Raw genomic sequence first — 12731 nt, forward strand, 5'->3', positions numbered from 1 at the left:
ACAATGCAAAAGTACCCAGACAGTACAGAGATATGAAATTTGAATTTTGTATAATTTTCATGTGAAACAAAATATTCTTCAGCTTCTTTTAACTATTTAAAAATTACACAAAAGCTGGGAAAGGCTGCATTTGGCCTGTAAGCTGTAGTCTGCATACAACAAGGAAGTTATGATTGAGGGTCCAGAATCAGAGCGCCTGGGTTCAAATCCTAGGTCTCCCACCTACAGGCTGCATGACCTTGGGCAACTGACTTCATCACTCTGAGCCCGATCTGTAAAATGGGCCTAATAAGAGGATGATTGTGAGGATTATATGATACTAATAGTATTGGCCGGATACGCCAAGGTTGTGGGTTTAAGCCCTGGTCAGAACATATACAAGAATCAATTAATGAATGCATAAATAAGTGGAAAAACAAATCGACGCCTCTCTCAAATCAATAAAGATGCTAAGAATGGCACTTGTATACAGCTCTTAAATGTGCTGGGCACTGTTCTAACACTTTGTGTTCTGAAACCTTGGACAGTTTCTTAATTTCTCTCCATTTTCTCATCTGCTCTTGTAAGCATTGGGCTTAATTATTACAGTGTGATGTGTGATGGTGCCAGGCACTGTACCCATAGCTGGGGACATGGCAAAAAAGCCCCTTGACAAAAGCCCCTTCCATCATGGCACTGACATCCGAGTGAGGGAGACAGATGGAAATAGATAAGCAAAAACAGGTCTGTGGTGATGGCAGTACTATAGAATAAAGCAGGAAATACTAGTGTGGGTTGAGGTTAGAGGGTACTATTTGGGTAGGAAGTTGAGGAAGGTTCTGGGATAACATTTGAGCAAAGAGCTGAAACTGAAGGATCCAGTCCATTCCGGTCTCCTTGCTGTTATTGACTATCCCAGCCATGAGGTGGGAACACGCGTGGCACATTCAAGTAACAGCGAGGAGTCTGGAGCAGAGACCAATGGGGACGCAGTGGAGAGAGTACAGCAAAGGTCTGTAAGGCGATGGGAACCTCAGTATTAAACTTAGTGAAATAAACCACACACAGCTCTTAGACTAGGGCTTGGCTCATGAGGGACGTGGAACAGTGGCTCCCAGGAGCCCGCCTGATCAGCCTCTGCCCCTTGCCAAAGTCAGGTCTCACAACTGTGTGTCGGATGAATAAGTGAAAGGACATGTCAGAAATCCTCAGCCCCTTAAGGGCAGACCTGGGGTGTCTCCGTCCCTGCTGTGTACACAGAACCCCCCAGCTCAGGAGTGTCCGAGGGGCTAGGGGAGCACCTGCTGGCTGGCTATGTCAGTCTCTCCATCAGTGTCAGTGGGCCCAGGAGGGTCCCACTGCTGGATACGTGCTTGTGAAGTCAGGACTGGCAAACATGCCTTCAGCCAACGTTCTGGCAGCGTCTCCTGTGTGCCAAGGGCGTGGCCGTGACCAAGGTGCCCCAGCTGTCCTCACGGGGCTCAGCTCAGTGGAGAATGACTTTCCTCAGTGATGACCAGAGTGGACAGAGCTGGAATGTGGGACCCCAAGGAGCTGGGGGAGGCGGGAATTAGAGGAAGTGGTCAGGGAGGGCTTCCTGGAGGAGACATTAGAGCTGCCACCTGGAGGACGCACAGGGTCGGGTGAAGTGCCTGGGGAAGCTTCCCAGGTGAGGGAAGCGCATTCGCTACAGCCAGGAGATCATGGCAAGTTAAAGCAAGAAAGATGAAAGGACAGCGGTTAAGAAGTCCCGCCTCATCCCACCCCTGACTGGCTCACAGTTTAAGACCCTGGGCTCTTCTCCCAAGGACACTAGGGTGCCATGTAGGTTCTGAGCAGGGGATGGGCAGGGTCCAATTTGTTTTAGTAAGTTCTCTGGTGCCCTGGCTGGTTTTGCAGTGGTTAGAGCATTGGCCCACAGATCAAAGGATGCCGGTTTGATTCCTGATCACAGGCATGCATGCACCTTGGTTGCAGGTTCAATCCCTGGCCCCGGTCAGGTCAGGGCGCCTGCAGGAGGCAACCAGTCAGTGTGTCTCTCTCACACTGATGTTTTTCTCTCTCTCTTTATTCCCCCTCGCTCCCTTCCACCCTGTCTCTAAAGATCAATGGAAAAAATATTCTTGGCTTAAAAGGATTGGAAGAAAGTTCTCGGGCTATTGGATGGTGGTGAATGGGAGGGCCAGGACCTCAGCGAGAAGGCGGGTGAGAACCAACCCAAGGGGCAATCAGGACTCTGAACCAGGTGGTGCCGGTGGAACTGGTGACTCCCGATTGTGGTGAAGCGGATGGCTTTTGCCAGAGGCTGGAGCATGCGGCTGTGGGAGGAGGGTCAGGGGAGATGAGGCCAGTGAGTCCAGGTGGCCACACTCCCTGGGTTCCTAGCTTCCTCCTAGGACACGGGGAGCCATGGAATGGCACAGAGTGGAGTGGGCCGTGACCGCCTGAGGGGTGGAAAAGCCTGCAGTACTGCATGCATGCGTGTGCACACGTGTACACATGGGGCTCTGAGCACACCATCTCCCCCGACATGGCGGATTCCCTGCCTGGCTCTGCAGGGCGGAGTGGGGTGAGGCGTTGATGAGATCACCCAATCTGTAAATCTGGGAATGTGGGTTCCAATCCCGCTGAGAGCAGGGACACCCAGAGGCCTGTCTCCTCACCTAGGAGGGGGGTCAACAGCCCCGGCACCCAGCTGTCGAGAAGGCCCAGGGGCCACGCTCTAAGAGCTTGGATGGGTCCTTGCGCTGGCAGCCCTGGGGGTGCTGGGGACACCCCAACAACTCCAAGAACTGTAATCGGGCACCACTCTGAGCGAGGGTTCACCCAGCCCCTGCTGTGAGCTGGGGAGGCAAGCTCGTAGGTCCAGAGAAGGGAGGTCATGTGCCCAGGTCCAGGACTGCCGAATGCGGAAGCTGGTGAAATGGGTCAGGCGGTGGGTGTTTGCTCATGGGGCAGGCCTGGCTCCCGTCCTGCCTGGTGGCAGGAGGCCCGAGAACAGCATGTGGGCACAGGCAAGGCGCTGAGCCTCCGCCGCCTCCTGGGTAAGAACACAGGTGCAGCGAGGTCACAGCAAGCAGCTTCCCATCTGGGAAACAAGAACGGTTAGGGAAGCCCCCTCAGAGGGCTGGGACGGGAAGGAAGGGGGAGAAAGGGGCCTGGCCCAGAGGGTCACTGTCCCCAGCCTGCAGGTCTCCTTCCCAGGCCTGGGAGAGCCACCATACCTACTCTGAGGTGACAGAGAAAGGAAGGCACAGGGGGGCTGTGAGTTTAAGTTAAACACCCACATGAATTTATTAAATTCAGACTGTGTTAAAGGGTGGCGGTCTGGGAGGAGGGGGCTGGTCAGGGGACGAGGGACACGATGATGGATGGCCGACCGTGGGCCTCTCCCCTGCCTGGCCCACCCCCTCCGCAGTGCCGCATCGGCTTCACCATGATTCCTAATGGTGCTGGGCTGGCAGGGCAAGATGGCTAAAACACAGGAACAGACAGACAGACGGCGCCTCCACAAACCACGTGCCCTGGCCGGCCCTGGCCCCCACACCATGCACTGGGCCCTGGCCCCAGAGGGGTCCCCGGCCGCCCCGGCCCAATCTGTCCAGGGAAAGGGCGATGGGGAGGGGAGGCGAGGGGCCTGGGTCGGCAGGGGCGGTGTCACCAGGAGCCGGAGCAGACGACGATGACCAGGAACCAGGAACGGTTAATCCCTTTTCTTGTCCTCTGCTGGCTTTGGAGGGGCTGCCTGGGGCTCGGCGGCGGAGCTGGCCCCCTGGGTGGGCGAGGCGGGCACGGGCGTCGAGGCCCCCTCGCCGCCGGCGGCCACTGTGGCAGGGTCGGGGGTGGGTGGGGACGGGAGGGCCCTGGTGGCTGCTGGGGCTCCGGCCACGGGGGCAGTTGCTGTCGGTGGCTCACCACTCATGCCAAACTCATTCACCCGTGTGGGGTCGACGCGGTAGATCCACCGCTGGTAGAGGTATATGAAGAAGACCACATCTAGAGAAGGGGGGAGGGGGGCAGTGTGAGGTCAGGGGGTTGGGGGTCCTGCAAAGACTGGGCCTCAGGTGGGACCCCCAGGCCCGAGCCCTCCTGTGCCTCCCGCGCTGCAGCCCGCCGGCCCCCGGGCTCACCGTCCCGCAGGCAGCCGATCCGGTACATCACAGGCATCTTGATCACAAAGGCGAACAGGTCATCGATGAAGGTGTTGAGGGCCTTGTAGGTGAGCATGCGCCAGGGCAGGTGGGCCACGGACTTGAGCTTGTAGTTGATGAAGAGCTGGGGTGTCATGGTGATGAAGCCTAGGGTGGTGGTAAGGGGACGCCCGTGAGCAGAGGAAGGGGCACCCTAATCCTGGACCTCTCTGACCTCTCTTCCGGCCTCCCTTCCCCCCTCCCTCCCTCCACTCCAGCCACAATGGCCTGTTGCTGCTTCCAGTCCCTCAGGCACATGCTGCTTTAGGGCCCTCGGATGCCTCCCTCCTTTGGCATCTTTCACCTCCTGATCACATCTGATGTGCACCCTCACCCTGACCCCTTCCCAGCACCCATCTGGTGCTGTGGGCCGCCTGTCCGCTTGTTTACTGTGTGGGTTCCCCTGAGGATGAGGACCTAAACGCACCTGACCTCCAGGGAGGCCCCCTGACCCCAGACCGGACCAGGTGACCCTTCGAGGCTCCCCGTATGCCCCCCTGCCCCCCCTGGGCTGTCCCTCCCACACTGGACCCCAGCTGCGGGCGGAGGACGCTGCTCAGGGCCTGCTCTCCGGTGCACTCACCGAAGGTCAGCAGGAAGCCGTAGAGCATGCTGAGCAGCCAGGAGTACCAGCCCTTGTGCTCCAGGTACAGGAGGCTGTAGACCGCGTAGCAGCCCAGGAGCGGGAAGAGGATCCACGACAGGTACCGGAAGGCCATCTGTGGGGCACAGGGTGGGGTTGGAACCCCACTTCTCGGGCCCCGCCTGGCACCCCGCCTCACCCACCCACACCTGGTCTGGCAGGCCAGCCCAGGGGAATTTCCAGGCGGCTCTGGGAACTTTGGATTCAGACGGGAAGTATACACGGCAGGCGGGTGACGCTGGAGGGTATGACGCGGGCCATAAAGTGTAGACTTGTCAGTTAGGGGGCAGATGCCTAACTCCCCCACACACACCCCGTCACCCCAGCAACTGCCCACCCCCGGGATCCCAGGAGCGCTTGGCGCTTGAAAACCCTGGAGGATACTCACGTCGTCGTACACTTTTGTCGAGGACTCGATGTACGTGGACTTGTCTTTGAAGGTCGGGCGGGGGAAGAGTCCCGCCACCTTGTGCTCCCGGTCCAGCTACGGGCAGGAGGGAGGCCATGGTCAGCTGTCATTCCCCCCGCCTGCTCCAGCCCCTGCCCTTCCCCACGGTTCCCAGTTCCCCTGCCCCACATGTGACCTGAAAAATCCCCTGATGCGAAAATCCCCTCGGTCCTGGGAGTGCAGCCGGCGCTGGGAAACACCCGAGGCCAGCTCCAGGGTCTGGCTGACCGAATGGCCCCCTCCCAACCCCTGGCAGGCCCCAAAACAGCATGGCCGCCAGCCTTACCCGGACATCCATGACCTTGGTGATCTTCCAGAGGTCGATGAGGACCCCGATGAAGACGCTGACCTGGACCACGAAGTTGGTCTCGTTGTCCAGGATGTAGAGGAGGACCACGAAGGACTGGAACACCCCGAAGAAGACGGAGCGCACGGACAGGCCCTCCAGGGACTGCCGGCTGTTCCAGAACTGGATATCTGTGCGCGGGAGTCGGGGGGAGGCCAGGAAGTTGAGCCGGGTTCTTCCTGCAGCTCCCTCAGGCCCCACTCTCCTCAGACCCCAGGGCAGGTGCTGGGTCACAGCGGGGAGGGGTGCACAGGACTCCCTTCCATGAAGAGCCTCTGCTGCTCAGGCCGCCCGAGCACGCGACAGGCAGGCCCTCTGCAGCCCTCACACCCGACACCGGCCCCCGGGATGCAGTCCTCGGACGGGTGACAGCAACTGCTGCCAGGTCCCAAGTGCCCACCAGGCCAGGTGCTAAGGGGCTGCTCAGAGAAGCCACCTCCCTGTGGCCTCCCAGCCTGGCCTGGCAGCATCTGGCTGGAAGCTGGGTCTTTGTGACCCCAGACCTGGGCTGTCCACCGGTGCCGGTGCCTCCCCCGGCTGGGAAGACCTGGGACACACGCTTCAAAGCCATCTCCTCCAGCCCTCTGCCCGGAAACCGGGAGGGAAGTGGCCCACAGCCACCTGGGGGACACAGGAGGGCCCCTGCTCAGCTCTCCAATCAGAGCTCCTTCTGATGCTGTGCCTGGACCCAGCCCGCAGGCCCGGGCTCCCCTGAGCCCGGGGCTCCCCGTAGCCAAACGGGTGACAGCGCCGGCTGGTCCCGCCTGTGCCGAGTGTTTCCGACGCGCAGCCACAGGCGGCCACCGCCATGCCTGCTTCACAGAGGCGGCCAGGCCGTGCTCGCACAGGCCGGCTTTCACCGTGAGCCCTGGCCAGCCGCCGACTCTGGTTCAGATTCTGGAATGCCAACACACTGGGCAGGTTCCTCTACCCCCATCAGACCCTGAGGTGTAAAAGGGAAATTCACAGAAACCCCCAACCTGACCAGGGAGAACGGTTCTGGTGGGGGTGAAGGGATCCAAGTCCTGTCCTAGACCAGGGAGGCAACAAACATGGGGGGTAAAGCTGGGCTCGCCCAGGCCCCACCCCTGCTGTGTGACCTTGGGCGAGTGACCACCCACTCTGAGCCCTCATTTCTCATCAGGAAGAGGGAAGCAGCCGACCCAGCTCCCAGTGAGCAGGAAGGCTTGTGAGTGCGCCACAGGCTACGGCCAAGACCCGCTACCGGCAGTTGGCACTTACTGTTCAGCTTAGTTACAATCTTCAAAAGGTAACTCTTAATCTTGGCAACGCTGTCTTAATAATAATACCCATTACTACTGCCCCCTCCTGAGCAGGCCTCCTTCAGATTGGGTTCTCAGGAAAGAAGAACTGGCCGGTGGGGCCTAGAGGGTGAAAGTGGGGGCTGGAGCCGGCTGCTTGGTTCAAATCCTGGCTCTGCCGCCGGGAGCTGTGTGACTGCAGGCAGGTCACCTAACCTCCCTGAGCCTCCGCTTCGTCACAAGCATGGCGGGCGGCAACACAGGCCTCCTCCGGGGGCTGCGGCTGTGAGGACTCGATGAGCTAAGGAATGAGGACACTCACAACAGTGCCTGCCCATGGCCAGTCCCCTCGAACCCTGGCCATCGCCACTGTTGGCCTTTGGAATGCAGGAGCCTTCTGGGAACTGAGCTGTCACCTTCCCATTCGGGTGGGCCCCATCCACTCCACCCTGAGGGGCCTTTCCCAGCAGGCAACCTGCTGGGCAGGCTGACGGGAGCAGCTCTGGGGCTTCCCTGCTCTGGGCCTCGGAGTTCCCCAGCCCAGCCCCTCCTGCAGCACCACACCCAGTAGATGGAAGTTTCTGGACTGGGAGTTTGGGGGCCATCATCCTGGCCAGTTCACTAGGCCTTTGGAGAGTGGGGCTGAGAGATCCCAAGCAGGGAGAGGACCCATGGGTGAGGAGGGAGAGAGAGGGGGGCAAGCCTCCTCTGGTGCCCTCCCACCCCCAGCCCCCCACGGCCTCTCACAGGCCCCAGGGTCCCTCCCCTACCGTTCTTGAAGGCCAGGAACTCAAAGACACTGTGGACGATGGACACGATGATGGTGAGAGCCAGCAGGTAGGGGTTGGTCTCTAGGAGGGCAACCTAGAGGTGGGGGCGGGGGAGATGCCTGTGAGCGCTGGGGGCCGGCCTCTCTCCTCCTGGTCTCCCAGAACTGCTCACGGACCTGACCCCAGCACTGCCCGGAGAGGGAGTACGCATGATAGGCAGAGATGGACAGGTGGACATGGAGATGATGGAGGGAGAAAGAAACAGAAGAGAGGATAGAGGCAGAGACAGAGATGGGGAGAGAGCAGAGTGACAGAGACAGATGAAGGGACAGTCGGAGTGAGGAACAGAAACCCAACACGAAAGACAACCCCAGGCAAGCACAGCGGTCTCCATGGCACAGACATAAGCAGAGAAAACGGGGACGCCAGGAGTATTCAAAGACACCGTGACCGAGAGCAGAGACATCAAGTCAGAGCCCAAAGTCGGGGAGAAATGGGCTATTTCTGGCACAAAATCAGGAAGGGCAGTCCGGACTCAGCAGGCCTGGCCAAAGAAACAGAAAAGCTGAGACCGGGAGGCCCACAGAAGCCTCAGGGATGGGATCCCCAGAGCCAGCGGGGGCTGCAGGGAGGGCGGGCACCCGGGAGGTTGTGAAACTGGCCAGGGAGCACTGGCCGGAGGTCCCCGGCCGCCAGCCTGACCCACTTCCCCTTCCCCTCCTGCAGCCCAGGAGGGTGCTGGGAAGCCCCCGCCCCCACCTCACCTTCACCGAGTCCTGCTCCTCGTCTGACTGCTCGTACAGCTCATCGCCCAGGAAGTTCCAGGGGGACTTGGTGCTCTGGGCGGCGTAGAGCTGCCAGCGCCAGAGGGAGAGCGGGCAGAAGGAGACGCGGAGCGGCAGGCTGGCCAGGCTCTCGTTGATGGGGTAGTAGTCCTTCTGCAGGTTCCAGTAATCGTTGAAGTAGATGATGGGGTAGTAGTCACCGCTCACGGCGTCGAATTTCACGTCTGCAGGCAAGCGGGGCAGGGGCACTGCTCAGCCTGGGCGGGAGACCCCTCAGGCTTCCAGAACAAAGGCGGGGTGTTCAGAGGGGGACAGGACACTGGGGGCAGGCAGGAGGAAGAAGGGGGTCTTTGGGCTGGGGTGGGCAGGGTGGAGAGCTTGGGCAGATGGAGACAGGAGAGCCAGAGGGGGCCTCACACTGGTCAAGGGGCGGAGGCACGCTGCCCTTCACCCACGGTGTGTGGTCATCCACAATGTTGATGGTGATGTTGGGGTGCCAGTGGGAGATCACTTCTACAGGCCCATAGTCCTCGGCCCTCTGAGGGGAGACAGGGGGTCATGGGGCTCAGCGGCACCTGCACCTGAAGGCTCCCGTGACAACAGCGACAGCAGAAGAGCGGCCACTGCAGTGACCACTGGCCAGCCACACGCCAGCCTTACAGACCCCACACCCTGGACCCCAGCCACCTGCCGGGGAGACCCAGGCCCGCAGGTCTGGATGGACGTGTGCCAGGCTGCAGAGCGCCCTCTCGGGCGCCTGCCGGGACCACCGCGCAGAGAGGAAGGTTCTTGGCACCCAGCGCAGGTTAACACCCGGCGCCCCAGCCCACCTAAAAGAATGGGGCGCTACCTGCCCTGCTGGGCTCGGAGAGAATCCAACACGGCCATTTCCTGCTCTGACACTGTGGGCAAGTCTTCCCACCGAAACGGGAACAGTGACGGGACCCACCCTCCCCGGAATCCTCCCATGCCGAGAGGCAGCTCAGCCTCCTAGCCCCATTTTGAGGAAAACTGAGGGCCAGAGGGGCGAGGAGACCTGACTGAGCCCCCACAGCCGCTCGGTGGAGGTGCCAGCTGAGAGCCCGCATGGCTGCGGGGCTGCGGGGCCTCGGACAGCCTGAGCCCCAGGACCCACGAGCTCCGCTCACGTACCTTAATCATTTCGGGGTCGGCTTCCGTCTCCCCCGTCAATAGGTTCTTGGTTTTCTGAAACCGCCGGCGCTTGTATTTGTTGATCACTGTGGAGGGGGGCGGGTATGAGGCCTGCTGGCACTGGGGGATCAGACCCCTCTGCCTACCAAGGGCTGCTCACTGGTCTCCCCGCTCCCACTATCCCGGACGCCAAGTGATGGCAACGCTGACCGGCAGGCCTGAGCTGCCTGCCCTCTCACACCTCAGTCCCACTTTCCCGTCTTCACAGTGACACCGACACCCACCAGAGGACCCGCAGCAGAAACACGGAGTCTTTGATCCAGAACCTGCTGCGTGGGTCCCAACTCCCCCTCCAGGCCCCGTGGCGAGCCAGCCCCGGCGTCCCCTCCTGGATGGCCACAGCCACCTCCTCGCTGGCCTCCTGGCGGCCGCCCTTGCCTCCTATGACTGCTCTCTGCCGGGCAGCCAGCGCTTCTTTTAAACCAAGTATCTGAACTTGCCCTCCTGCTACTTCGAACCCCAGCAGCGCACCCTCACGCCCCGGGCTCCCAGACCCCATGACCTCTAGCCCTTACCCCCGCCACCCTCGTCCTCCTCACGCGCCTCTCCTTGCATGCGCCCACCTGACACGTACCCACTGTGGCCGGGAGCTTCCTGCTGGCTCTGCTCACCCTCACGTCCTGGTTAAACGTCCCTCTGCCTAGGGCTTCCCTGCGCACCCCTCAAGGAGCCTCATCCTGCTCCCTGCAGGTGCACTCCCTTCACAGCACCCCCGCCTCCAATTCCACTGCCCCCAACCCTCTGTGAGCCCAGGACGGGGGGCCCATTTGGACCCTGACATATCCCCGCACGAGGCTGGGCCGTGATGACTAGTGGAATACACGAGAGTGAACAGGCGAGCCGCGCAGTCCAGCGGGCCCGGAAGCACCCGTGGAGAAATCCTTTGGGGCTGTGACCCCCCAGCCAAGCAGCCTCCACTTCCTCCTGCAGAGGCCAGGCTGGCCACGGGCTCTCTGCCTCTCACCATGCCGAGACTTGCCGGGAGGAAGGGGCTGGTGCTTGCTCAGGCCTGATCGCCTCACCTCCACCCGCCTGGGTGCTTTTCAGCTCTCCCTATCCTGGGACAAAGTGCGGCCCGCCCCTCCTGTGACTGCTCCACCTGGTCCCCGAGGGGCAGGGAGAGATGGGGAAACGGGAAGGGAGCTGGTCAAGAGAGGGAGCCCTAGTCTCACACGAGCGAAGGGACGCTGGCAACTTTGTCACTTCCCGGGCCTTGTCCCTCCTCTGGAGGACGGCAGGACCGGCCAGGAATGCCTCCGCACGTCACATACACACAAGCCACCGGCCGGATCCCTCGCATCCACTCAGAACCAGGCGAGAGACTTCTGGGTTCTACACACAAGCTCACGTTCCAACACATTTCCGGGACGGGACTCAGGCTGTCAGCCCGGCCTGCTGCTCTGACTGCAGCACAGGTATCATCCCAGCGCTTCCATCAACACTGGTGAGACCTTGCCCGCGTCCAGGGGGCGCAGGCAACACCCGGGGTGGGCATCCTGCAAATGAATTCCGGGGGACACCCTCCACTATGTTTCATTCCTGAGAGGCTGAGGCGGGGAGGGAGGACAGGGCCCAGCCGGGTCCCAGAGGCCTGAGGCGGCGGCACAGGAGAGGCTTCGGCTCAGGGGGAGAAATTCTACAGCAGCACCCACACAGATATTAATCCAAGATGGGCCTGGCTTCTGTGGGACGGAAGAGCCCTTTCCTTGGAGTGGAAGCTTCTAGAAGTGCGGCAGCCACAGGGGGTCACTGGCTGCGAGGCTGCTGCCACTGACAATGTGGCTGCCCGAGCGGAGGTGCTGTGCGTGCAAAACACACCAGACTCTGAAGCTTAGTGCAGAGGAAGAGAGAGAATGGAAGATAATCTTGTGATTTTTTTATACTAGTTACCTGCTGAAATGACAGTATGCTGCCTCCATAACATTATTACTAATGTTAATTGTATAGTTTTAGAGGGTTTTTGTGCGTGTGTGTGTGTGTTTTACGTGGCCACTAGAAAGCTTAAAATGACTCAATGGCCAGCACTACATCTGGAGGGGACAGAGCTGCTTAGGGGACTGGGTGCTGGCCCTGAGGGGGCGGGGGCGGCTCTGCTCCCACATTCCCTTTCTTTGCCCTGGAACTGGGTGGCCAGCTCCGAGGGGTCCCAGCTGTGGGGCGGCCTGGGTGATCCTGGTGGGCGTCCCGGCTGCAGACACCTGTCACAGTGACTGTGAACACCGCCTCAGCACACAGCGACAAGGGTCTCCCTTACCAAAGGCAAACCCACAAAAAATATGGCCCCGATGAGGGTAAACGAGGTGCAAGCCAGCAGCCACCCGGCTGGGTCTCGTTCAAGGCAACCTCTGAGGCGTCAGGCACATCCACCCCAGGCCCTGGCGACCCCACTTTTGGGGACCTGCTCTTCAGGGCAGCCCCTGCAGGCCTCTCCTCCTCAGCTCACCTTCGCCCACGTTCACAGGTCCCGCCCTGCGGAAAGCAGCGGCTCAACATCCACAGACCCGCTCACTTACCAGCACTCAGTACACATGGAGCACCGGGTACCAACTTTTTGTTCAACCCAGTGTAGGTAAGCTTTTTAAATCATGTGTTGATTTGGCTTACATTTTAAATATATAAATTCTAAAAATATACCATATCAAGACTGTCCAGCCATGACTTTGTACCACCGCCAGTTCGGCCAGCACGCCCCTAACTCTTCCTTGATGACAGTGACATCTCTGGATGGGGGGGGGGGGGGGGGGGCGGGCGGGTTCTGAGACAAGGTCAGTGAGAAGGCCCACACCTCCATGAGTCCAGTTACACTTACAACTGAGGGAGGGAATAATCGGACTACCCCTGCCATTTTTTCTCACATCTGAATTATTCTTCTATTTCCCCTCTAAGGCTTTCCTCTATTTCTAGTTCCAGTGTAAGACCTCATCCTAAACTTCTAAAGAAAAATCAAAACGTGCTCAAAGACAAGCTCCCCAATTTTAAGCCTCCGCACTCCAGAAACACAAGGGATTTAGTCACTGGCTGACCCAAAGCATTCTTTGTTTCTTTCTTTCTTTCTTTCTTTCTTTTTTTTTTTTAATATATTTTTATTGATTTTGT

At 59.9% G+C, this 12731-nt stretch overlaps 1 protein-coding gene across 1 annotated transcript; it reads right to left on the minus strand.

The window, feature by feature from the left end:
- Nucleotides 1–3244: 3244 nt before the first annotated feature.
- On the minus strand, nucleotides 3245–9731 carry CLPTM1 (CLPTM1 regulator of GABA type A receptor forward trafficking; the record flags this gene model as incomplete). Its single annotated transcript, XM_036439407.2, has 9 exons — nucleotides 3245–3975; nucleotides 4110–4277; nucleotides 4753–4888; nucleotides 5201–5296; nucleotides 5547–5737; nucleotides 7639–7732; nucleotides 8403–8647; nucleotides 8841–8961; nucleotides 9576–9731. Coding segments are annotated over 9 exons (1500 nt in total), but the record flags the coding sequence as incomplete, so codon positions are not given.
- Nucleotides 9732–12731: the final 3000 nt, after the last annotated feature.

Source organism: Pipistrellus kuhlii, unplaced genomic scaffold (genome assembly GCF_014108245.1).
Source record: "Pipistrellus kuhlii isolate mPipKuh1 unplaced genomic scaffold, mPipKuh1.p scaffold_m20_p_152, whole genome shotgun sequence".
NCBI lineage: Eukaryota > Metazoa > Chordata > Mammalia > Chiroptera > Vespertilionidae > Pipistrellus > Pipistrellus kuhlii.